We start from the raw sequence: 25,098 nt of genomic DNA on the forward strand, positions 1-25,098 counted from the left end.
GACAGGAAAAGTGGAGGCAGGAGGAGCCAACCCCAGGCCTGTCCGATGTCTGATGCAGGAGAATGAAGCATATATGTTTCTCAGAGATTGGATGCTTTCTGCATTCTGTGTCCAAACTCTCTAAAATGCAGCCAAACTTCTCCGAAAGATGTTCTGCAGGACAAGATATCACCCCTGCTCTGCCTGCGCTGTCGCCAGCTCACTGTCTCATAGCTTTGCAGGCTCGCTGCGTAACAGCTGGAGTGGTGGGCTCACCCAGGGGAAGCTACTCCCTCTTCCACACCCATGCTGTGCACTGCAGGGCAAGGTCCTAGGGTTCCCAGATCTGGAGCTAAGTAGAGTTCACTAAACATGTGCTGGGCCAGGTGCGGTGACTCACTCCTGTAATCCTAGCACTTTGGGAGGCTGAGGTGGGCAGATCACCTGAGGTCAGGAGTTCAAGTCCAGCCTGGCCAACATGGTGAAACCCCATCTCTACTAAAAATAAATAAATAAATAAATAAATTAGCCAGGTGTGGTGGCAGATGCCTGCAATCCCAGCTACTGGGGAGGCCGAGGCAGGAGAATCGCTTGAACCTGGGAGGCAGAGATTGCAGTGAGCCAAGACTGGGCCACTGTACTCCAGCCTGGGTGACAGAGTGAGACTGTCCCAAAAATAAAATAAAATAAGTAAATAAATAAAGGTGTGCTGGATGCAGGAATGAATGAAGAACTGTTAATACCTACAAACACTGCAGGACTGCAAAGCAGGATTCGCACTGGATTCCATTCCTGAATTGTTCCCAGATGTTTGGCCTGGGAACTGAAGAGGAAAATGGATAACTAATCTGCTACTCAACTCTAAAAACTAATTACATAAGCTCAGTCAATCTGACAGGAGGTGAGGATTATTCGAGCTAGCATATCAGTCAGATCACTTAATTACTTCATAAACCCTGGGTCTTAGCCTAGATTTTAAAGCACTTTTACACAGCACACCATTGGAGCAGTTTTTTTTCCTTCTCCTTTTCTTTTAAAAGCAATTAAGTTGCAGAGATTTGAAGGAGATTGAAATGAACAACACAGAAACAAAGCACCCGCCCCAAGCACAGGTTCTCAGAATGCCTGTAGGCAAGTGAGGACTGGGCGGGGTGCGGTGGCTCACACATGTAATCCCAGCACTTTGGGAGGCCGAGGAGGGTGGACCATGAGGTCAGGAGTTTAAGACCACCCTGGCCAACACAGGGAAACCCTGTCTCTACTAAAAATACAAAAATTAGCTGGGCATGGTGGTAGGCACCTATAAATCCCAGCTACATGGGAGGCTGTGGCAGCAGAATCCCTTGAACCCAGGAGGCGGGAGGTTGCAGTGAGCCGAGCTTGTGCCACTGCACTCCAGCCTGAGTGACAGAGCAAGATTCCGTCCCAAAAAAAAAAGAGAAGTGAGGACTGCCTGCTTTTCTGCTCTATGCCTGTGTGTGCACTGCACTGTGCCTGGCACTGAGGCTGGCAGTGACTGTGCACTCACAGGCCACCCTGACCAGGCAACCAGGGAGTAGAAGATCGTGCCCATCTGGGATCAGTTCATCTCTCAGCATCAATGAGGTCGACAGGGCAGCTGACTCCACGGATGCTGACCAGTCCTGCATTTTCCTGGCCTCTGGAGCTCTGAATCCTGGAGCTGGAGGGCAACCTAAGTCACCTCTGTCACCTTCCCAGGCTGAGGTCCCCAACAGACACTATCAGGTTGACCTGAACATTCAGGGCTGGGGCTGGTCCCATCTCCCTGCATACACAATAGCATCATGGCGCGGGCAGGGCCGGACTCCCCTCTCCACCCACACACGGATGAGAAGCCCCTTCCAGTGCTGTCCTGCCCACCTGGCACTGGGGAGCTCCTGAGAATTTGGGCTTAGGCAGGCCCTTCTTCAAAAGTCGTTTCTTGTTTCTTTCAGCCCGAAATCCCTGTTTGCTCCGCTGAACTCTGGGGCACTCCTCTGGGTCACTAGTGGCTTTTGGGCCCTTGCGCATGGTACTATTGGTTCCTGAAACCTGACACGTTCCCACCTAGCCTGTGGGCTCATCAGAGGCAGGGACTGTGTCTTGGGGCTCCCTGTGCCCCTGAGCAACGGCACAGCCTCTAGCACATGGCAGGACCTCTGCAAAATGCATGGGAGACGTGTGTTAGTACACGCAGACCTTCCCATTTTGACATTTCAGGAACACCCAGAAGAGGCGCCATTCACTTGGGGGCTGAAGAGGGCTTATCCTGGATTGACCTCAAAAGCACTGGGCCCAGACACCAACCTGGAAAGGGCCGCTTGGCCTTTGTTTGAGCCCCTCTGACCCCTTTTGGCCTCACTCCGTCACTCCCTTTCCTCAGCCTAGGAGGATCCAGCCGCCACGCTGAACAACATGCTCAGAGGCTGGCCCTGGAATGAGGTGAGCAGGGCAGGTGGGGGAGGTTCAGCTGCAACTGCAATGTCCCATGCGAGGGCCACGGGGATTTCCACTGTGGAGAGACGCTGATGGGACTCAGGCTGGCTCCCACTGTGCTTGGGGAGGATGCACAGAGCCTGTGGGTGACAGCAAGGAGCCCTCCCTCCCCATGCACAGCAGGGAGGGCTTGCCATGCATCAGCCATGGCAGGATGCGTGCCTGCGGTTGCTGTTTTTGGCAAAGACCACATTCGGGAGCGGCTCTCTACGGGCTAAAACTTGTGCGGAACGAACTGACCCCAGATGCCCTGCAGGAATGTGCGCTCTCTGTGATGACACTGGAGAATGTGTCCCCACCCCCAAATTCTAGTAGGTCACAGAAGGTCAGAGCTAGAAGGTCCCACAAGGTGTTTATTCTGTACCCGTCTCAACCTTCTAAAAGCAAAGATCCAGTTTCTACCCATGCTGAGGGATGGAGATTGGCCTGTGTCAAGACTTAATTTGGGGCTACCCTCAGGAAGTATTCCAGTATCCACTAATCGTGTGTCCTCTGTAGCACACAGAGCATCTGGTCATGTGGTGGTTACAGATGCTTCCAACTGACTAATCTGCCAACACCTATTGTGTATCTATCACACACCCTGCAGCAGGAAGCTCTCGGGGCGCAGCAGGGCCGGAAGGAAGGAAGGCTGCAGACAGCAAGCTCATCAGTGCTGAGGCCAAGGCCAGAGCTGGTGAGTGCCGTGCAGGCAGCAGGTAGGGAGTTGATATGGCAGCATCTGGCTGGGCAGGAAGCGGTGGGGCAGGTACACAGGTGTGCAGGGCATGCGGTTCCGTGCTGTGCCCTGCTGCAACCCCAAAGCTCACTCAGCACCTATATGCAATAGGCCCCAAACATGAGTTAATCATTGTCATATAAACAGAGCTCCTTCCATCGCCCATTCAGCTTGAAGGGCTGACGATACTAACTATACCTGATGTGTATTTCTAGTGCAGTCTCTCCCCTGACCTCTGAGTACACATCTCCGCCTGGACCTGTTGTAAGTATCTTTGATTTAACCCACCCAAATCCAAGCTCCTGACCTTCTCTCCAGCATCCTCTCCCCCCACCCACAATGTTCCAGATCTAAACTGGGACTCCATTCTTCTCCTGCACAGGACAAAAACTCTGGAGTCATCCATGCACCCTCTCTCCTCTCACAGCCCACATCTGATCCATCTGCAAATCTCTCAACCCTGCTTTCAGAATCTGACTGCTTCACATACTCCACTGCTGCCGCCCGGTCAGAGTCACCTGCACCTGACATTACAGTGACCTCCCAACTGGCCTCCCGCCTCTGTTCCTCTCCCACTCCCACTTCCACCTATTCTGACCAGCTGTCAGTCCATTAAGACGGAAGCTCAGATCACCTCTCTCCTCTGCCTAAAATCCCTCAGTGGCTTCCCACCAAGTCCCTGTGAAGGCTGACAAAGCCCAGTGCGATCTGGTCCCTGCGCTCTCAATGCCGACCCTGTCCTATTCTGCTCCTCTTCCCACTGCCCGCTGCAGCCTCGGGGGCCTCTCTGCTGTGCCTGGAACACACACACCAGGCATACCCCTGCCCAGGGGCCTTAGCACCCCTGAGCCCTTTGCTTGGAATGCCCTTTCCCCAGATGTCTGCAGAGCTCACCCCCTCATCTTCTTTGAGCTTTACTCAATGTCCCTTCCCTGAGGCCTTCCCAGGACACGCTGAAATGCCCTTGTTACCCTGCCCTGCTTTATTTTTCTTCTTGGGGCTTCTCATCATCTAGTGGACAACAGCTCCCTGCTTGGTGATCCTGTTTGCGGCCTACTCTGCCTTCTAGAACATAAGCTTAGCATCTGTTTTGTTCACTGCTGTATCTCAGTGCTTAGAACTTGGTAAATGCTCAATAAATATCTGTTGAGTGAAGGCTGCATTCTTGGAGGGGAGTAGTATTCTTTGAATAACCTGATGAGTTCCACTTCCTAATGTTTTATTTAAGACTTCCGTATCCCTGTTCAAATTTGCCCATAGTTCTTTTTTCTTTTTTTTTCTTTTTTTTGGCATATTGATCAATTTCTCTTCACTCTTATTTCCCTCTAGTGATTTGGAAGGTCTGAATCTTGTTTTAAATCTTGGTGATCTCTCTATTATGAGATGATATTTGAGTTTATATGTCTCTATCGGTGCTAAGAATAAGACATCATCTGTCACCCCTCCCACTAAATGTAGAATGATAATCTCAGCAAATTCGTATTCTTCCCCATTCTCACCCCTGCCTCTGTGTTTCTGTAGAAGGAGTGTGAGGTGGGAGAGTGGGTAGGGCCTCCACTACAGGGATTCAGATGGGACCTCTCCATGAGGCCAGGTCTGAGCTGTGGCCACAGGAAGCCCGAGGGATAGCTGTCCCGGAGGAGGGAGCGGTCTGTGCAAAGGGGAACCGAGGGGAGGTCAGTGATGAGGCGTAGGAAATGGCTCATGGTGGAGAGGTGCCAGCAGGATGTGCAGGTCAGGCTAAGAGGTGTGGGTTTTGCCCTAAGAGCTGCGGGAGGTCATGAACGTGGTTAGAGGGGTGCACCATCACCTGAATTATATTTTAAATGGACCATCGGACGCTGGGTGGAGAGTGGCTCTAACCAGTAGGGGTCGAGGCCAGGAGGCCAGTGGAATGAGGAGGGAAGAGACGACAGGGGACTGGACTGAGGCAGTGGGCAGACTCAGATATATTCTGGAGGCAGATGGCGAAGGAGACAAAGAAGAATTGAAGGTTCCCTCCTGGGGTTTGGCCCAGCAATGGAATGCAAGATGAAGCTATTTACATTAATGTGGAAAACAGGAAAGAGGCAGTTTGGAGCTCTGGCTGAGATGCACAAGCGCAGAGCCGGTTAGACCCGTGCCCAGAAGCAGGAAGCTGCTGCAGAGCAGGTCTGGGTGCGTGAGGGGCAGGGAGAGGCGGCTTTGGGCATCCCCAGCAGGTACAAGGTGCTCAGTGTCATGGGGCTGGATGAGATTCCTGGACAGGAACAAAGACAGAGCAGAGGGTTCAGGAGCAGGTGCAGGGGTGTGTGAGAGGGATCAGCGAAGGAGAGGCACAAGGAGCAGGGTGTGCAGGTCAGGCTAAGAGATTTGGGTTTTGCTCTAACAGCTGTGGGAGGTCATGAAAGTGGTGAGCAGCCCATCCAGAGGGGGCGGGCGGCCAATGTCACTGTGCGCCAGGCCCTGATCTGGGTCTCCAGCTTGGCCCTGCTCTGGGTCTCCAGCCTGGCCGTGATCTGGGTCTCCAGCTTGGCCCTGCTCTGGGTCTCCAGCCTGGCCTGTCTTGCCTGATTTCATTCCACCACAGCACAGTAACGTCGCTACTACCCCCATTTTCTAGATAAGAAGACCAACGCCTAGCAAGGCTAAGTGACTCGCCAAGGTCACAGGTATTCCTAAGAGGTGGAGCCAGCATCCACCTCCAGGTGGAAGGGTTCCTGAGCTCACAGTCTTAACCACTGTACCCTGTGGTCCCGAGAGCGTGCTTACTTTGTTAGAACCATTGACCCTGGCTTTAACAACCTGGGGAGGACAGAGATGGGACCATCGGTTGGGCAGTGTGGGAACAGTGGGGACTGTGTCAAGCCCCAGGTTTTTGTGCTGTAGATGGGAGTGGGCTGGGAGTGAGTCGGTGATAGTCATAGCAGGCAGCTTGTTCTGCCGGCTTTGCCATAAAGGGGAGCAGAGAAGTGGGTGTAGCTGGAGGGGATGTGGACTCAGAGGAGAGGCTTCAGTGCACGTGTGCTGGCTAACGGGAAGGGGAAAGAGATGGATGCATGAGAAAGACTGCCTGCAGTGGCACAGTTCCATGGGGGATCAGCCGTCCCCTCAAAGCTGCTCTGGGACACAGGTAGGGCTCATTGTATTCTGCTCATGATACAGAGTAAAGATCACAGGTCTAGAGCTGTAAAATGGTGTGCCCAGCTCCCAGGGCTATGCCAGGAGGACACAAGAGCAGTAGCCCAGCCTCCACATGCTCTCCCGCATGCAGCACCAGCCTCCCAGGCAAGCAGGCCATGTGGGCTGGCATGAGAACTCCACCTTGTGCCCACGAAGCAGTGAATGCTTGAGAATGCAGCTGGCATGAGGAGTCGACCTTGACTTTTAATACTAGGCCGATATACTTTGGGAAGAAAGCTTTTACAAGAAAGAATTTAGGAGCTTCCACTTTTAAAACATGTACATTTCAGGTCATTTAAAACTTTACATTTTTGTATTTTTAGAATTTGTTATAACACTTTCTTAAAATAGTTATTTACTCTTTTAAAACCAGAAAGAATACAACTCAGGGAGGTAGAAGATGCCTGGAGATGAATTAATGACTTAAAGTCGATTTTCTGTGTAAGGCAAGTCAGTGCTCTTCTTTTCTCCTAAAACTGTGTTTTATGGAGAACTGGAAAAGAACCCGGGCAGGGGAAGGTTCTCATGCACTCCTAGGGTGAACGAGAAGCAGACTGCATCTTCATAGAAAAGGGTACAAGCGGATTGGGTGGGTGGCTCACGCCTGTAATCCCAGCACTTTGGGAGGCCAAGGTGGGTGAATCATGAGGTCAGGCGTTTGAGACCAGTCTGGCCAACATGGTGAAACCACATCTCTACTAAAAATACAAAAATTAGCCAGGCACGGTGGCACGCACCTGTAATCCCAGCTACTCAGGAGGCTGAGGCAGGAGAATCGCTTGAACTCGGGAGGCGGAGGTTGCAGTGAGCCGAGATCATCACACCACTCCACTACAGCCTGGGCAACAGAGCGAGACTCAGTCTCAATAAATAAAAAATAAAAATAAAAAATAAAGGCACAAGGAACAACAGAACAGTGAAAGCAATCCTTGAGGAAACACGCCCATAGAAAAGTTAAGATCCCAGCATATTCTGTAAACGTTACTATGCATTCAACCCAGGGAACAAAGAGAGGTGTTTATAGACCTTTGTGGGTAACTACAAAATAAGATGTGCTAATTATTCCACTCCAGTTTTCTTTCCTGGTTGTAACCTATTACCTAGATCAGAGTCTGGCACTTAATAAGGATTGGTCAAATAAATGACTGATCATTAAGTAAAAGGAATTAAAAAGGGAATAAGAATTACCAGAGAAATAAACAATCCAAAAGCAAAATTAAGAAAACCATTCCAATTACACTAGCATAAAAATAATAAAATGCTTAGGAACAACTTTCACCAAGGAGGCAAAAGACTTAAATATTGAAAACTACAAAAAACACTACTGAACAAAATTAAGGAAGAGTTAAATAAACAGAAAAATATGTTTATGGACTGGAAGACTTAATATTGTTAACATGGCAATATTCCCCAAAATGAGCCGCAGATCCAATCTCTATCAAAATTCCAACTACTTTTTAAAAAACAAACGCACAAACTTATCCTAAAATTCATAAGGAATTACACGGGACCCAAAATAGCCAAACAACCTTGAAAAAAAAGAATCAAGTTGGAGGACTTGCACTTTCTGATTTCAAAACTCATTACAAAGCAACAGTGATTAAAACAACGTGACACTGACTCCACGACAGACATACAAACCAATGGAACAGAATCGAGAGCGCAGAAACGAACCTCTTTCCTGTCATCAGCTGATCTGCAACAAGACTGTCAAGATCACCCAAGGGGTAGAAAATGTATTTTTCAACAAGTGATGCTAGGACAAGCGGGTACAAAAGAATGAGTCTGAACCCCTACTTCACACCGTATACAAAAATTAATTTAAAATGGATGAAAGATCTACATGTAAGAGCTTAAACTATAAAACTCTTCAAAGAAACACAGGAGTAACTCTCTGGGACCTCGGGTTAGGCAATGGTTTCTCAAGTGCGACACCAAGAGCACAGGCAACAGAAGAAAAAATAAACTGAATTTCATCAGAATTACAAACTTGTGTGCAACAAGGTGCACCATCATGAAACTGATGAACCACAGACATCACTTCACACCTTCTAGAATGGTTATAATTTTTTAAAAAACAGAGAATAGTAAGTGTTAATGAGAATGTGAAGAAGCTGGTCCCCTCATACATTGCTGGCAGGAACGTAAAACGGAGCAGCCAATGTGGAAAACAGTTTGGACGTTCCTCAAAACGTTCAACATTGAGTTACCATATGAGCTGACAATTCCAATCTTAGGTATACACCCATAAGAAAGAAAAACATAGGTCCACATAGAAACTTTTAGGTGAATCCTCACAGCAGTACTATTTGTAAGAGCTAAAAGGTAGACGCAACCCAAATGTCCACCACAGGGTGAATGAACAGACACAATGTGATCAATCTATACAATGGAGTATTGTTCGGCCATAAAAGTAATGACGTTCTGATGCATACTACCATATGGGGAAGCCTTGAAAACATCACGGTAAGTGAAAGAAGCCAGACACAAAAGGCCATGTATTATATTATTTCATTTATACGAAATACCCAGGAGAGGCAAATCCACAGAACTGGTAAGTGGATTAGAGGTTGCCAGGAGCTGGGAGGGGAGGAGGGAATGGGGACAGGCTGCTTCATGGGTTTGGGGTTTCTTTTTGTGGGGATGAAAACGTTCTGGAATTAGATAGTTAGTGATAATGGTTACACAACATTATGAATATATTAAAAGCCACTGAATTGTACACTTAAAAATAATTAAAATGGAGAATTTTTTGTTATGGGAATTCTACCTCTACAAAACAAAACAAAGAATTATCGGAGACTCTGTAGTTAAATAAAGGCCCAGAGGTAGCAAGAGGGTTGAGATACAAAAGCTGTCATGAAATTCCCAAGAGCCACTGACCTTGCTTCTCCGGGTTGCGGACCTGGGATGGCATGTCCTGGATTTCCAAGGTCCAAGGCCCTTCAGCCTTTTCTCCCCAACAGTGGACCGTCATGAATTCCCAGTTTGTAAAACCTTCATTGGAAAGATCCAGCAATCTGCAATTGGAGGTGCAGTGTCAGAAAGTGAAGGTGCTGGTACTGAGTGGCCGGGCAGAGGGGCTGGCACAAGAAGGGGTCTCAAGGGACTGTAAGATCTGGCTGGAGCGTACCCCCAGGTTAGCAGGATCTGGCCCTCAGCCAACCTGAGAGCAAAGGGCACAGTGAAACATGACAGTCTTTAAACTCTTAAACAGACGATCTCCTCCATCACCTCCTCGAACCTCCCTAACATTCTGAGAGGTAGGCAGGCAGGCAGGCTTCACATAGCCCAGTGAAAGATGTTTATAAGGTCACCAACAAATGCCCCCAGTCCCGACACTTTCCTGCAGAAGGCGGTTGGCTCCTTCTCACCAAGGAACAATCTTACAGGGCCCATAACTCCAGTGCCTGGATGCATAAAAGCAGAGAGAGGCACCCCTCCCCTCCACCCGGGGTGCTCACTAAGGACACCTTTTTAAAGTGCTTGTTTGTGGAAGAACAAAATTTCCATGTTTGACTTCGAGCCAGCTGTGTGCACTGTTCTTTGGGAGACTCAAATAAGGAAAGAGAAACGGCTACTCTAGCTTGTGGGGAAAGTGCTGTCCCTTCACCTTCAGGGCTTATGCAGTCTCAACAGGTGCATTTGGCAGGGATGAAGATGACAGGCCTGGTTGCTTTCCAGTGGGAGTGAGAGGGGCCCGTGTAGAGCCAGGAGGTGGCGGCGGTTCCCTCGCCCCCAGCAGTACCCCCATGCAGGTCCTGATGAGCCTCCCTTGCCCTTCGTAAGCTGAAGGCCTTTCCCAGCTGTGCCCTCGCGCGCCTGGGCCTTCCACCTCACACTCGGTTCAAGCAGAAACAGGATGCAACTAATCAACATCCAATCTCCTGCACCCAGTGCCGTCCTCAGAAGCGACTCGTTTTAGAGGAATCAATTCAAGGTTCTTTCCTCTTACTCTTTCTTCATAGTCTACTTTACTCTCTTGATTTTGGAATAAACATTTTTTTAATATGGGGCTCTTTATTGTTCATCAGAAATTGAAATGCATAAGTTTTGAATGATGTGAGATTCAATTTCCGATCTGGTGGTTCTCTGAACACTCATGTAGGAAAATGTTTATCTAGGGAACATTCTTTGCAAAGGAGAAGAGTGGGGTGGGGAGCATCCTCTGCTTTATTTTAAGAAATGGCAAAGGTCAAGGCTGATTTTCACACTCAATGCCAAGCTGAACTCAACACACTGGGGACAGAACAAGGACAGGCTGTCTTTTAAGGGCTGAGGTGCTGAGGGACATCAATGGCTTCTTAATGAATAAACCAGCAACTTAAAAGAGCTGCCAAATTAAGTAAGATGTGCAGTAGGGGAGGAGGGCATCCATCCTAAAACACACGTTCTTGATATAATCACAAAAACATCAGAGTCCCAGGACTCCGATGACAGCCAGAGTGATCTCAGGGTAGGTTTTTTGGGGGGTTTTGGTTTTTGAGACGGACTCTCTCTGTCACCCAGGCTGGAGTGCAATGGCATGACCTTGGCTCACTGAAACCTCTGCCTCCTGGGTTCAAGAGTTCTCTTGCCTCAGCCTCCCAAGTAGCTGGGATTACAGGTGCCCACTACCACACCGAGGTAATTTTTGTATTTTTAGTAGAGACAGGCTTTCACCATGTTGGCCAGCCTCGTCTCAAACTCCTGACCTCAGGTGATCCACCCACTTTGGCCTCCCAAAGTGCTGGGATCACAGGCATAAGCCACCATATCCAGGCTAGGGTAGTTTTTTAAAATGCTGGATGGCACACGGACAGCACTACTCAGCCAAGAGGTGGCTTCCTATAGGTCTGGCAGGACCTGTTCTCTATTATCAAGGGCTCAACACTGGGAAGCAGCAGGAGGAGGAGGGTTTCCAGGGAAGGAAAACGGTGCCCTGGGGGAGCAGAAGAGGGGAGGCTGAGGTTCCAGAAGATTCTTGTGGGTCAGGCGGCCAGACATAAGCAGGACATGAAGGACAGCCAGGCCCCTGCACCAGGGATGACGCCAAACATTTTCATCTACACTGTCACACTCAACTCTTGTAGCAGTCCTAATGTTTACAGATGACCGAAGTGACATTTTCAGAGGTGAGGAACAAAGAAAGGCAAAGTGACCAGCTCCTGGGAGACCAGCCAGGAGTGGAAGAGCAGGGTGTGAGCCGAGTCTCCAGGGTCACTGCCGCCCGCCTGCCTGCTACCTGCTGCCCCAGCCTCTTAGCCTCACCACAGGCTCTCGGTTAACCCAGGCTATCACCTGGGCCTGCACCCAGCTCTGCCTGTGAGTCAGGGGTCACAAACCTGGGTGCCACTGGATGTGCAGCTGGGGTGTATGGAGAGCCCGTCGCTGGCCTCAGGGCTGGCGCCAGCATGGGAAACATGGAAACACACTCGCCCACCTGCTCAGCTTCAGCCCAGCACACGCAGGAACACAGGCCTGGTGTCGGATAGCTTCCAACTTTCCAAGAAATGCTAGAAATGGGGACTTTTAAAATCTCTAAGAGGGATTAAAATAGTTTCAAAAATAAAATAAAACACACCACTGGGAGCAACATAGCATCAGGCTGCCCGCTGACACCGGAACTGCTCATGCCCGTGTGGCCACCCATGGGCAGTCAGAGCACGGCCGGGCCTCCCTGCAGGAGAGAGCTGTGCCCCTGTGGCTTGTGTTATGAAAGCAGAATGTGGGACGGGCTGAGTTTGGTACCAGGGTCTGCCTCAGGGTTGATTCCAGTGCACCAACGGCAAAGCTGGTGTCAGGCCCACTGCCTGCTGCCACCACCCCAGCTTGCCTACTGCGGAGAGACCAGGCTGCTGGGCAGTGGCGTGGAGCGCACAGCACAGGCCCCATTCCTCTGGACAATGGCCCTGTCTGCCTTGCATTGCTGCTGAGTCAATTACTCTGTTTCATACAAAGTTGGGGGGTGGGGGAAAAGGGGAGGGTTAAGCAAAGGCCAACCCCCAACTTCTGCCTGGTCCCATCTGAGAGCCTTCGCTAGCCCCTGTTTCTGAATCTCTACAGCTCCCTATAACCCACACAAGGGCCACAGACTCAGGCAGGTCACCAAAGGAGTCAAGTGGGCCCAGAGTGAGCAAATGGGGATGGGGACCACACCCCAGTAGACAGAGTCGGCCTGGACTTGGGGGGCTTCCTGCAGGCAACATGGGCACGGTGCCAGTTCTGGGTTTTGAGAGAAGCTGGAAATGCTGATTTGTCCATGAAATCTCTTTTCTCTCTCTACCTCTTAGCTAGAAAGAGACAAAAAGGTACCAGGATACCCTGGCCCCCCTAAGTTCCAAAAAACACCTTCATTCTAATTACCTATAAGTCATATATTTGCATTAATGTATTTCCCCGTTTCTAAGTTTGTTAAAGAAACAACTCCATAGCCTCCCACAAACCATGCACAAAGCTTTGGAATTTCCAGCCCCTGAGTGCAAGAGAAGGTGGCAGAGAGCAGCCTGGGAGCCCCTTCCCCGCACGCCATCTGAGCTTGTCTGTCTTCCTGTGGCAGGTCCCTGCAGGCGCAGGTTCTGCAGGGCAGCCCACAACTGGTGGGAGGGCTGGCGGGGGAATAAACAATGCTCCCTGCGGTACACACGCGAGATTCAAAGGCCAATTGAATAGGATAAAAATGACCTTCAATGCACTTCTAAGCAATGAAGGCAGAGCCAGAATTCCACAAATCCCTCCACTTAACAACCAAACAAAATGAAACAACAAGTCTTTTGTCATTTCTTTCTGAAAAGGAAAGTTTTCCAGGACCTGTTGGAAGGCAAGGTTTAGGGAGCAACTTTTAAGGTTTGTGGGGCCTACATGTGAGGGTCTCCATGAGAAAGGAAGCTGCCAGTAGAACCAGTGGGAGCCCCTACGTGCCAGGAGGCCTTGCAGAGACACTGTGGGCCCAAGACTGGACTGAAGCTCTCGTGCAGTGTAAATCTCGGTGGGCCCCAGTCCCCATCCCGCACCGCTCATCTTACCTCTTTGCCAAAAGTTGAGACTTGGTTCCCGAGGGAGAAATCAGGTAGATCTGGAGGTCTCCTCGGCGCGGATGCGAGATGGAGATGCGAACCACCACGTGCTCCAGGTAGACCACCCGCTGGTCCGAGTGCTCCGCACAGGCGCTGGTCAGGGCAGTGGTCCGCAGCATCTGCACTAAGGGGATGCTCCTGCGGGAGGAGGGAGGGCTCAGCACTTGGCATCGAAATCACGAAGTCTTGCCCACACCGAGGGCGAGGGGCTCCAGCGCCCATCTGCTCTGTCCCCACTGCAGCCTCAGGGCCCTGGGGCCCCCAGGGAGCCGCAGAAGCCTCTGAATGTCTCACACGGATGCTCCACTGTGAGTTGTATCACTTGTCCTGAAGATGTTTACACCTCTGGAATTTGCTTACAGAGATTTAAAAGATGGGTTCGGCCAGGCACAGTGGCTGACGCCTATAATCCCAGTACTTTGGGAGGCTGAGGCGGGTGGATCACCTGAGGTCAGGAGTTCAAGACCAGACTGGCCAACATGGCGAAATCCCGTCTGTACTAAAAATATAAAAATTAGCTGGGTGTGGTGGTGGGCGCCTGTAATCCCAGCTACCCAGGAGGCTGAGGCAGGAGAATCGCTTGAACCCAGGAGACAGAGGTTGCAGTGAGCCGACATCGCACCACTGCACTCCAGCCTGGGTGACAGAGCAAAACTCCACCTCAAAAATAAAATAAAATAAAATAAAATAAAATAAAAAAGATGGGTTGTTGGGCAGACTCAGGTGAATGTCCCCAGGGATGGGCCCCCTTCCGTGACCAGAAGGCAGCTTCTCCTCAGTGGCATTTGGCCAGCTCATTTCTCAGTTGACCTACTGTGACCTTTAAGGTGGCAGGGATACTAAAAGGCCAGACCTTACCACGTTGCAATATGTGCATGTAAGAAACCTGTCCTTGGACTCCTTACATATATAAAAATAATTAAATGTTTTAACAAACAAAAAAATGTTTAAAAATCCCACTACTTTGTTTCAAAGACTCCATTGAAAATAGAAGTCACAATGCTGAGTAACAGCAACAGCAAACATTTCCCGAGCTGACTGTGCACTGGGCATAAGGCACTGGCCTGAGAATTTCCAAGGATTAACCCATTTAATCCAGAGGGAAATTAAGGACAGCACTCAAGGTTCAGCTAATCAGGGCAGGAGCTGGGAGTCGGGGCCCCAGAGCCCACTGCTTCTGCCTCCAGGCCTCGTTGCCTCACAAGGAAGCTTGTGTGGACCCACAGTCAAGGACACAGCTCAGAGTCTGCCCTCTCGTGCTGGTTGAGGGTGCTAAACTCATGTGCTCCCAACTCTCCTGCAGAAAGCTGGGGTCCCCTTGCCTTCCTGCCGTGTGATGGAAATGGATGATGGTTCCCTTTACACACTCAGGGCAGCTTTACCATATGGGATAGAGTCTGAGGATAAAAACAAAGCCTCAATCATTCAAGACTCATTTCTCCCAGAATTTTCTGATATACTCCCCAGACCAAGCAGACACAAAATCTGTACCCCAAGGCTACTCCTGTGTCCAGGCTGGACCATCCCACCGATTCCAGGCCACTAGGGTTCACACCTCCTTGAACTTGAGCCCGCCACCCCAGTGACCTGCAGCTGAAGAAAGATGGCATTCTTTGGTGCAGGCCCACCGCCACCAAGCAGCACATTAATAATTCCCCACCACATGACTGGCGCTCGGCTTATTATGGGGAGCGCTTTTCCCATTATGCCTGGACTCTCCTCCCGGGAGGCGCGAGGCGTTCTGCTCAGAGCCTCTCAGGAATTACATCTCTTGGCTCTACTGGGCCTGAGTCATAAAAAACAATCAAAACAGTTATAAACAGTGATGTAATTCCCTCAGAGACTCTGTAAATATTTGAAAACATGCTTTGCATGCACCATAAATTGACTTAGAGATGCTGACTTCCTTCATTGCCTTCTCCCAAGTTTTACTGCTATTTAACTGGTCAGCAGCCCCCGCTGTGGTAGATGCAGAACATAAGAGAAGGCTCTGGAGAGTTCCAGGCCCTGCGGGGCCCACATGTGTCTCCAGGTGAGTGGCCCCCCATCCCCCCCTGCACCCCGCACTCAGAAAGCAAGGTGGGTGTGTTGGGCCAACATGGTGAAATGGAGGTGGAGAAACACCTAAGCCAGCAGTTACTCAGTGCCTCCCGGGGCTTCAAAACATGGCTCCCAGCCACGACCCCAAGAACCAGGAATAACCCTACCCTCTCACACTTCAACATTTTTCTAGGGTTGAATAGCAAGATCAAGGGGAAACAGAAACAGAAGACTGAACCAAGTTTAAGACACTGTCCCCAGATCCAACCAACGGCTCACTGGCAGGGGAAGTGATCAATCTGCTCTAGAAATAGACCTGGAATCCTTGCAAAGAAACCTTAATCTCACTGATAAAGCACAGGGATGAAGAGAACAGGAACAGGGTAAAAGTAAGACAACCAAGCCCCGCCCCTCACCTGCCCCACCACTCTGCGCCCCACCCACAGAGTGAACACCTAGAAAAAAAATCATCTCAGAGCATCAAAGTCTCTTGCGTCTGACATTTTTACTCCTGCTAAGTAAGGGACTCCCACCGCTGGGTAAGGAAGGCTGGGTTGGGTGACATCTTCCTGGGTGGGATCCTCTGGCAGCCCCGCTGTTGCTGCCTGCAGGGGGGCTGGCTGAGGGTGGGAGCACCCAGCTTCTGCAGGAGTTACTAGCCTCACTTGGTTTGGTTTTCAAAGGCAAGCCCTCGCCCTCACCTGGAGGGTGAGCCGAGCCGCCTGGTGGAACAAGGCTAACAATTAGTTTTTATGTGAAATCTCTTAACTGCTGAATCGCTCAGTTACAGGCTTCCGGGACTCATTCCTGTACATTGTGGGGCAGCGCGGGAGCCCAGCACAGCCACTGCGGGAGGGCGCTGCTACCTTCCTGACACGCAGTTAGCTCCTCGCACATTTCACTTCTGCGGTTGCTATTGAAACCATTGACCTAACATCCCAAATTAGAGTGCTTTCATTCAGAAGAGAAACAAAACAGGAGGCTTCGAAATGATTCAGGATGGTTTCGTTCACATTTTTCTGTATTCCAGATGGAAACTCCGGGAAGAAGACAAGGAAACCGCCTATCAAAAGTCATCACTTTAAAAATTAGCTCTAGGAGGCTGAGGCAGGAGAATTGCCTGAACCCAGGAGGCGGAGATTGCGGTGAGCCGAGATCGCGCCATTGCACTCCAGCCTGGGTAACAAGAGCGAAACTCCATCTCAAAAAAAAAAAAAAAAAAAAAAAATTAACTCCAAGACAGGAAGTAGAACAGTCAATGAAAAAAACAGAAGTTATTCTCCATCCTACAGTTATTTCTAAGGTAACACTGAAAATGTAAGTCGACTGTCGAGTGATTTATTTTTTAGGTTAAACAATGTGCAGAGATGATCGCTGTCACATGAATACAGCTAAACTGTACTTTAATGATGGAAATTGATTTAGAAAGATCTTAAAGTTCCCAAAATAACTGAAAAGTGTCTTCTGCTATTAACTCCTGAGATCATGGTCTGTGTACATAAAGCCATCTGACTAGGACCCTAAAAGGTTCCAAGGGGTTAAATGATCCCGCAACATCTGCCTGCAGGCTGAGCGTTGTTTAAGCCAGGGAGACTCCCAGACTTGGAAAAGCTCTCTAATGACAGCAAATGCCACATGCCAAGGAGCTACCTTTCAGCGGTAATTACTATGGTACTTCAGATGTTCTCCATTCATCCCATGTGCTCGGCAACAGCTCCCTTCTCCTGAGGAGGTAAAGGCCCACCAACAGCACCCATCTTGCCGACTTCCTAGAAACCCAAGGCCACAGATCCGTTGGCCTCCTCCTGTTTTTTTTCCCAATGCATAATACTATCTAATAGCAAAAATAAGTATTTTCAAGTAAGCGACTGGCAGGGGAAGCAAGAAAGCAGGCTGTGGGCTGAACCCCTCCGCCTCCAGGAGCCTCCAGCTCCCCACTTTTCCTGTTCTGCCTGGGAAGCTACTCCAAGTCAGTATTTCTCGCTCCCTCCTTGAAGCCCTCTCTCCAGCTTGGCTTCCTGGGCCAACCCGGATCCTTGCGAGAAGCACTTGCAGGGCTGGGCCCACTTCCTCACTGGGCCCATGACTGTCCCCGGGCCATGTTGAGAGACCCTCCAGAATCAGGAGGCAGCAATGTCCTCCCAGCTGCTGTGCTGGCACCTGGCTTGGGGAGGGGAGGCTGAAGAGCTGGGGCCCATTACAGCAGCAGGTGACCCAGGAAACCTTTTCACAGACCCGCTAACGGGAGTGAGTGGAGTGGGACAGATTGTTAAATGAAGCGATAGGAAAACCAGCAGGTCTGTCGGAGGGCACAGTGCGCCTGTGTGAGGGTGGCAGGAGGCTTCTGAGTCACTTCTGAGACCTGTGTTCCAGGATGCATGCTCTCAACAAGATGGCCTTTGGGCTCTGAGGTGGGCTGCTTCATTCATCTATGGGCATCCTTATTCAGATGAATTAAGACTGAGAATTTTCCTCAAATGAAATTACATGAAATTACTTTTTTTTAAGATGGAATCTCACTCTGTCACCCAGGCCAGAGGGCAGTGGTGCGATCTCAGCTCACTGCAACCTCTGCATCCCGGGTTCGAGCGATTCTCCTGCCTCAGCCTCCCGAGTAGCTGGGATTACAGGCACACGCCACCATGTCCGAACAATTTTTTTATTTGTAATAAGAGCCAGGGTTTCACCATATTCGCCAGGCTGGCCTCAAACTTCTGACCTCAGGTGATGTATCCACCTCAACCTCCCAAAGTGCTGGGATTACAGGCGTGAGCCACTGTGTCCGGCTGAAATTACTTTTGATGATCAAACCATAGCATATCACTTAGGCGAGAAATAAAATTCAACTAAAAAAAAAAAGCTAATCTAGTACATTAACTTAGACAATGCTGTCCACAATTAATTGGGCCATAAGGTGCTTTAATACATAATGCTTAAATTTATAGCACACTTTTTCTTCTGTGTTAAATGAGGGAACTGAATTAGCTGGCTTTAAAGATGCCTTCCAATTCTAACAGTCTACGATTCAACCTGAAGGGGAGTAAAAAGGACATTAAAATACGCAGTCAGGCCTCATTATTGACAGATGCTGCATTTGCATATTCATCTAGTGGCTAACATTTATTTCTATCCCCCAAACCAACACCTGTGGCACTTGGTGTCATGTGCAGGAGATGTGCGCAGAGGGTTAAGATACGAGTCCCCCAGTGAGCACACTCCCAGGAGAGGTCAAATAAGGCAACACCACCTGTTGGTGCAGCTCTCATGCCGTAAACAAGCCAGGTGTGGTGGCTCATGCCTGTAGTCCCAGCACTTTGAGGCCAAGGTGGGCAGATCACTTGAGGTCAGGAGTTCGAGACCAGCCTGGCCAACACGGAGAAAGCCTGTCTCTACTAAAAATACAAAGATTAGCCAGGTATGGTGGCGTGTGCCTGTAATCCCAGATACTCGGGAGACTGAGGCAGGAGCATTGTTTGAACCTGGGAGGCAGCAGTTGCAGTGAGCTGAGATTGTGCCACTGCACTCCAGACTGGGTGACAGAGCAAGACTGTCTCAAAAAAAAAAAAACAAGTGTCTGTTTCACAGTGTATTTAGTGCCAAATTTTTCACATTTTTGTGCTCTTTTTTGTCTTTCAGAGACAGGGTCTCGCTCTGCCACCTAGGCTGGAGTGCAGTGGTGTGATCCTAGCTCACTGGAGTTGAACTCCTGGGCTCAAGCGCTCCTCCCACCTCAGCCTCCCAAGTAGCTGGGACTACAAGTGTGAACCACGATGCCTGCCTCTGTGCTTTTCTGTTGGTGAATTCACTGTTTGAAATGGCCCCAAGTGCAGTGCTGAAGCACTGTCTAGTGTCCCTAAGTATGAGAAGGCTCAGATGTGCCTTATGGAGAAAACACATGTGTTAGACAATGTGTTTTCACACAATTTTTCCAGCAATGAGCACTAGCGCTGTCAGCTGTGAGCCTCAAGTTAATGAACTCATCATCTATGTTAAATAAGCTGTCTTTAAACATACACATAAAACAAGGTCTGTATGGATAGGCTGGCAAAAATATTGTGATCAGAGGCTCGCAGGAACTTAACCCTGTATCTCTCCTAGGAACAGTGCTTCAGTATTTGCTAATTCAGTGCTCGTGGTGACTTTGTAGAACAGTGCCATGAATAGTGAGAATCAACTGTATTCAAATTCAAATCCTAATTTTAGAACTAAGTAGCCTTTACAATTTGGGGAAAATAAGTTTGCTTCAGAACTAAGCCAGGAAGGAGAAGGGCTGCAGGAACACAGGCCGCTGGTTAAGTTTGCTTGCACCTGCAAGGGGCACCAGGAGGCAGGACAAACGTGGCGGGCCCAGTATGGCGACCCCCAGGGTAGGACCGCACAGCACCCCAAAAGATTTCTGAGGATGCCCAGGCATGCTCTAAATAACAATAGTACAAGAGAAGAAACCAGAATTAAGGACCTCCTGCAGTACCCAGGTATGCACAGAGGTCAGATGCCCTGGAGGGAGAGGCTAGGTATGGTGAGAAGGGGATGGGAGAGTGGCAGAAATCTGTATAATCCTGAGACAGCCCAAAGAGAGGAAGGGCTTTTAGCTTCCTAAAAAGATGTCAAACCAGGCAGGGAGCTGGGCGGACCTGTGTCTGATCTGCACAGGCACTCCGTCAGGCCACTGGGGTCCTGGCCTCACCTGCTTGCCCAGCTGACCTGCTGCAGATGAGCCACTGGCAGCTGTGCTCTTTGGCACTGGCACCTGGCCAAGGCTGGAGGACCCTCTAGGCAGCCAGGATCAGGGTACTTTATATCATCCCTGGAGGCGGTGTCCCCAGCCAGCAGGAAACACAGAGGTCAAGGAGGTAAGGTCTATCTAGCGGGTGGGCAGGTTGGACTACTTGGCTCAGTACCGCCTGAGTTCCTGCCTACAGGGGCAAGGTGAACTCTGGAGACAAGCAGCCTGCAGGAGCAGCTCAACCCCGCAGCACCCCAACTCTGGGCCTAAGTTCTTCACTCCTTTGTGCCTCCATTTCTTCCTCTATAAAATCGGGATAAAGATAGTACCCTAGCCTCGTATGTTTATTGGGGATTTCAGTGTAAAGTGCTTAGAGCAATGCCTGGCATAGAGTAAGTGCCTTTATAATCACATTCCATTATCTATCCCCACAGCCGTATGTCTTTATAAATAGAGTTGTTTTAAAAAGACCACCCTACGCAGTCTAGTTTAACGAAATTCCAGCAAAGTAGGTGATATGTGGATAATCCAGAGGTAATTCCTGAACATCTATAAAAAGATGATCTGCTCTGCAGATAATCCTTGATAGTCAACGCAACACACTGGCTTTTGGGTGTGAGGTATCCTGTGTGGATGTGTGAGACAGTTCTTTAAAAGACAGGCCAAGCTAAACTGTAAGCTCTGTCTGGACAGCAGCCTTCCAAACCAGCAAAAATGAAAGACGTGCAGGAAGGTTCTTATTGCTTCGTGTTGGTTTAAAAGACCCTGTTGCTGCAGTCTTCCCAGCATTGAGGTGGGAGTCATGCATATCACAAACCGTTTCCCAGGAGCCTGGATTTTCAAAGCAGCAAGAGAGGTACTAGCTAGAAAAATCAAGAGGCAAACAGGATGTTTAACAGCTGGGCCTCTATTTCATTCATTGTAATAATACTAAGCTTAATTTTCTTTTTCACTTGAAGGAAAGCTATACAAATATCAACTTTATCCTTCTTTTATTATTATTTTTTTAGACGGGGTTTCACTCTTGTTGCCCAGGCTGGAGTGCAGTGGTGCAATCTCGGCTCACCATAACCTCCACCTCCTGGGTTCAAGCGATTCTCCTGCCTCAGCCTCCTGAGTAGCTGGGATTACAGGCATGCAGCACCACACCCAGCTAATTTTGTATTTTTAGTAGAGACGGGATCTCTCCATGTTGGTCAGGCTGGTCTTGGACTCCCAACCTCAGATGATCCACCTGCCTTGGCCTCCCAAAGTGCTGGGATTACAGGCATGAGCCACTACACCCAGCTTATCCTTCTATTTAATACACACAGATTTAAAAATCATTTTCACAGGCAGATGTCACTGGTTATGATCCTATTCACCTTTGTTTAATTGAAACAGGTTCTAAACAGATGGAAACCATTTGTGCCCCGGAGTAGGTCAACACGCCCCTGGTCTACGAATCTGATGATCACAGCGGAGGCCCCGGCACAGCTCGCACTCTCATCTGGTGCTATCCTGGAGGACTCCAGCAAGTCACTCTCTTTTGCTAGCAGTAGCTGTCATTCAGTTCAAGTGACTTCCTCTCGCTTCTGCATTTAGATTTAGCACTTCCTGAAAGCTGCCTATGATGGGCCCTGCCCCGCGTGGGCTCCTGGAGAGTTGGCTCAGACATCACCACCTTGGTTCTGAGGCTCAGTCTGTTCTGGGGCAGGAAGAACACCAGGCAGCAAAGAGACTGCCAGCATGATACAGTGGTGTCTCGGAGCAGGGGCCTGGCTCCCTGATCCTCACCCAGGCCCAGCCCTCCCTGAGGTCCCCTCTCTCCTGATTTTCTCTACCCTTCCAGGGACTTCTTATCTTTCAGGTGGATCTAGACAGAGACAGGCTCAAACCCCACAGTCCCCAAATGTGCAGCGTCCAGATGAGAAATGCCAGCATATCACTTGGGGTCCCCTTTTGGCTAGTCCTTTTTACACGATGGATGGCCTTGTTTCAAGTGACAGAGCTGCCTCCTGAAGGGGACTGGCATCATGGCCCCAGCTCCTTCCTCTGCAGCCCTCCCTGTGCTGTGCTGGTGGCCTTTCTGTGCCTTTTGGCCCGAGCATGACTCGGGGGCAGGCAGTGGCTGTGATGCCAGCCACTGGGGCAGTGTTGGAGACAGGAGCTCAGCAGGGGGACACCATGGCGGACAAGGCATGAGCACTGTGCAGTCATTCGGGGTGCTGGATGCAATGGTAGTTTGGGAGCACAGGCTGGGTGCACAGGAGGGACGTGCAGAAGGGGTGGCTCATTTGACTCCTTCTGTCAGTCATTGTGATGAGGACAGACTCCCCGAACCATGACCATATCCCAGCCCAGGGCTGGGGGTGGAGGGAGGTACCAGGGATCTTCATTCCTGCCCCTGCACGTGACCAGAGGGGTGGGCGTATTAACACCCCGGCCCCTCGCCCTCAGGACCACGTGTGCCATTACCATAGGCCTGGCAGGTGTGGATACCTGACTCATCTAGAGGACACCTGTACGTAACATCCAGGTGAACACGGTTATTTGACCTGTGGTCACAGCAGGGTAGCATTCTTTCCTGTTCAAGAGGAAAGACAGTGACCATATCCATGCAGTGCACATGGCTGCACACGGGACGGGTGGATAAAGGAGCACACATGCTCTCTCTGTCCTCCCTCTTGCTCTGCTCTTCACCCCGGGAAGCAGCTGAGGACAGGTTTGGAACGTTCAGAAAGTCCTAGGATTCCACCATGGGAGGAAGAAACCAGGATGAGGCCAACAGAGTAGACAGCTGGACCCAGAAATGCACGTGGAGGGGGGCAGTTAGAACAAGACGGGAAAATGCTGTGGGAACACTTCCTTTCATTTTCAGCCACGTGATCCTAGCAGCTGGGAACCCTGATGGGGACAACGCACAGAGCCATGGGGATACTAGCAGCTCAGTCAAGGGGAGGCCCAGTGGAGGATGGGAGGCATCGAACTCCACCTGGTAACACCACTGTCTCTGGAGGCCCTTATGTCCTCTGTGATAACCACGTTACAGAGTTAAGCAAGCGGTTTGATAAGCAAGTGGTGTGAGACGGGAGGCTGGCTGAATATTCCAGAAAGAGTCTGAAACCGCTAAAGGTAAAGATGACTTTTCTTTAGAAACAGAAGTCTGATTCTTCTCCTCTCTTGGAGTTTTGAGGGTCCTTACTTTCCTCAAAGGACAGGAACAATGTCACACTGTATGTGACGGCGGGTCCCCTCAACCTACGCTGTCTAGACTCTGTGTGCTTTCACTTAAAAAACAAAATAAAATAAAAATAAAAACAACCATTCGCCACCTAGGCACCACTCTGCCATCTTAAAACGATTTCTGGCAGGAGAAGAATGCTTCATTCAGGAGCAGCCCTGATGGGGACACCAGCCGAGGCGCCGGGGCAGAGGGCAGCCCCCGGGGTCAGGAACCAGACCCAGGAGCCCGCCTCCCTCACCTAGCCTCTGAGGGTCCAGGCTGCGGGCATTTCCCAACAAACAAAGACAGAGAAGGCAAAACCTCCTTTATCTCAAAGACTCTCCTACTTCTTTTCAATTTGACAGTCTAAGGCTCCTCAGAGAAACTGATGCCTTAAGAAGTCAAGACTGAGGCTTGCTGGGTGGCCGGCCAAGCTGTCAGGCCTGGAGTGATCACTCAGCGGTCAGGTGCAATTAGCCAAGGGAGAAAAAGGTAATTTTTCAAAAGATTACTGCTCAGCCAACACATACTCTCTGCATTCCTACCATACGCAAGGCTTCCACCAGAAACATTTTTTCTCAACATTCTGTGGCAAAAGAGTGTATTCTAAGAGTAGAGGCATATTCAAGGGACAGGCAATCTAAAGGGAGTGATCTGTATTTATTGTAAAGCAACATACCACTTTTAATCATCGAGTCATATATCTTTTTCAAACACATGTTTTCCGAAGGAAACAAGTAGTTATGGGAAAATCGCACTCCACTCTCTATCAGATGTAAGACCCAGAGAAAACACTGTTCTCCTTAAAAGAACCCCTGCAACAGCAGAATTCAGGAGAATAATCTGATTTCCTTCCTTAGTAGGGTAAGGTTCTTGCTTTCTGATTTACTTTATGGCTGATTTTTTTTTTTTTTTTTGAGATGGAGTCTCACTTTATTGCCCCAGGCTGGAGTGCAGTGGCATGATCTCGGCTCACTGCAATCTCTGCCACCCCAGTTCAAGCAATTCTCCTGCCTTAGCCTCCCAAGTAGCTAGGATTACAGGCGCCTGCCACCCTGCCCAGCTAATTTTTGTATTTTTAGTAGAGACAGGATTTCACCATCTTGGCCAGGCTGGCCTTGAACTCCTGACCTCATGATCCACCCGCCTCAGCCTCCCAAAGTGCTGAGATTACAGGCATGACCACTGCATCCTGCTGGATGATTTTTTAAAAAAACAAAAATTTTGGCCAGGCACAGTGGCTCATGACTGTAATCCCAGCACTTTGGGAAGCTGAGGCGGGTGGATCACCTGAGGTCAGGAGTTTGAGACCAGCCCGGCCAACATGGCAAAATTAGCCAGGTGTGGTGGTGGGTTCCTGTAATCCCTGTTACTTGGGAGGCTGAGGCAAGGGGATGGCTTGAACCTGGAAGGTGGAGATTGCAGTGATCTAAGATCACACCACTGCACTCCAGCCTGGGCAACAAGAGCAAAACTTGGTCTCAAATAAATAAGTAAATAAATAAATATTTCAATGAACAAACAAAACGGATTTAGAAAAACTTAATCCAAAGATCAATGCTGGGTGTGGCCTGTTCATGGGAGAGAGATGAAGCCAGGGCCCTGCAGCACACTGCTCAAGCCTTGTTAAAAAATCCCAGTGCTTAGGCCTGAAGAAGGTTGTACGGGGCCAGATAAAAGCCACACAAAGCTGCTATGTACTATGAATAACAAGCAG

The 25,098-nt window shown here is 49.7% G+C and overlaps 1 protein-coding gene across 3 annotated transcripts in view; it reads right to left on the minus strand.

The window, feature by feature from the left end:
- Positions 1-25,098, minus strand: part of PCSK6 (proprotein convertase subtilisin/kexin type 6) — a 182,273-nt gene that overhangs the window by 51,755 nt on the left and 105,420 nt on the right. For 2 of the 3 annotated variants that reach the window (XM_064376307.1, XM_021674365.2), the window contains exons 12-13: positions 13,360-13,548; positions 9,239-9,375 (exon numbers count right to left, since the gene is read on the minus strand). In XM_064376307.1, the coding sequence (XP_064232377.1) occupies positions 9,239-9,375; positions 13,360-13,548 (326 nt within the window). Of the gene's footprint in view, positions 1-7,796; positions 8,078-9,238; positions 9,376-13,359; positions 13,549-25,098 lie in introns of those variants that run through there. The other variant, XM_064376308.1, reaches the window with a different exon arrangement.

This window comes from Aotus nancymaae, unplaced genomic scaffold (assembly GCF_030222135.1).
Source record: "Aotus nancymaae isolate 86718 unplaced genomic scaffold, 86718_ANA_hifiasm-v0.15.2.pri h1tg000014l, whole genome shotgun sequence".
Lineage (NCBI taxonomy): Eukaryota > Metazoa > Chordata > Mammalia > Primates > Aotidae > Aotus > Aotus nancymaae.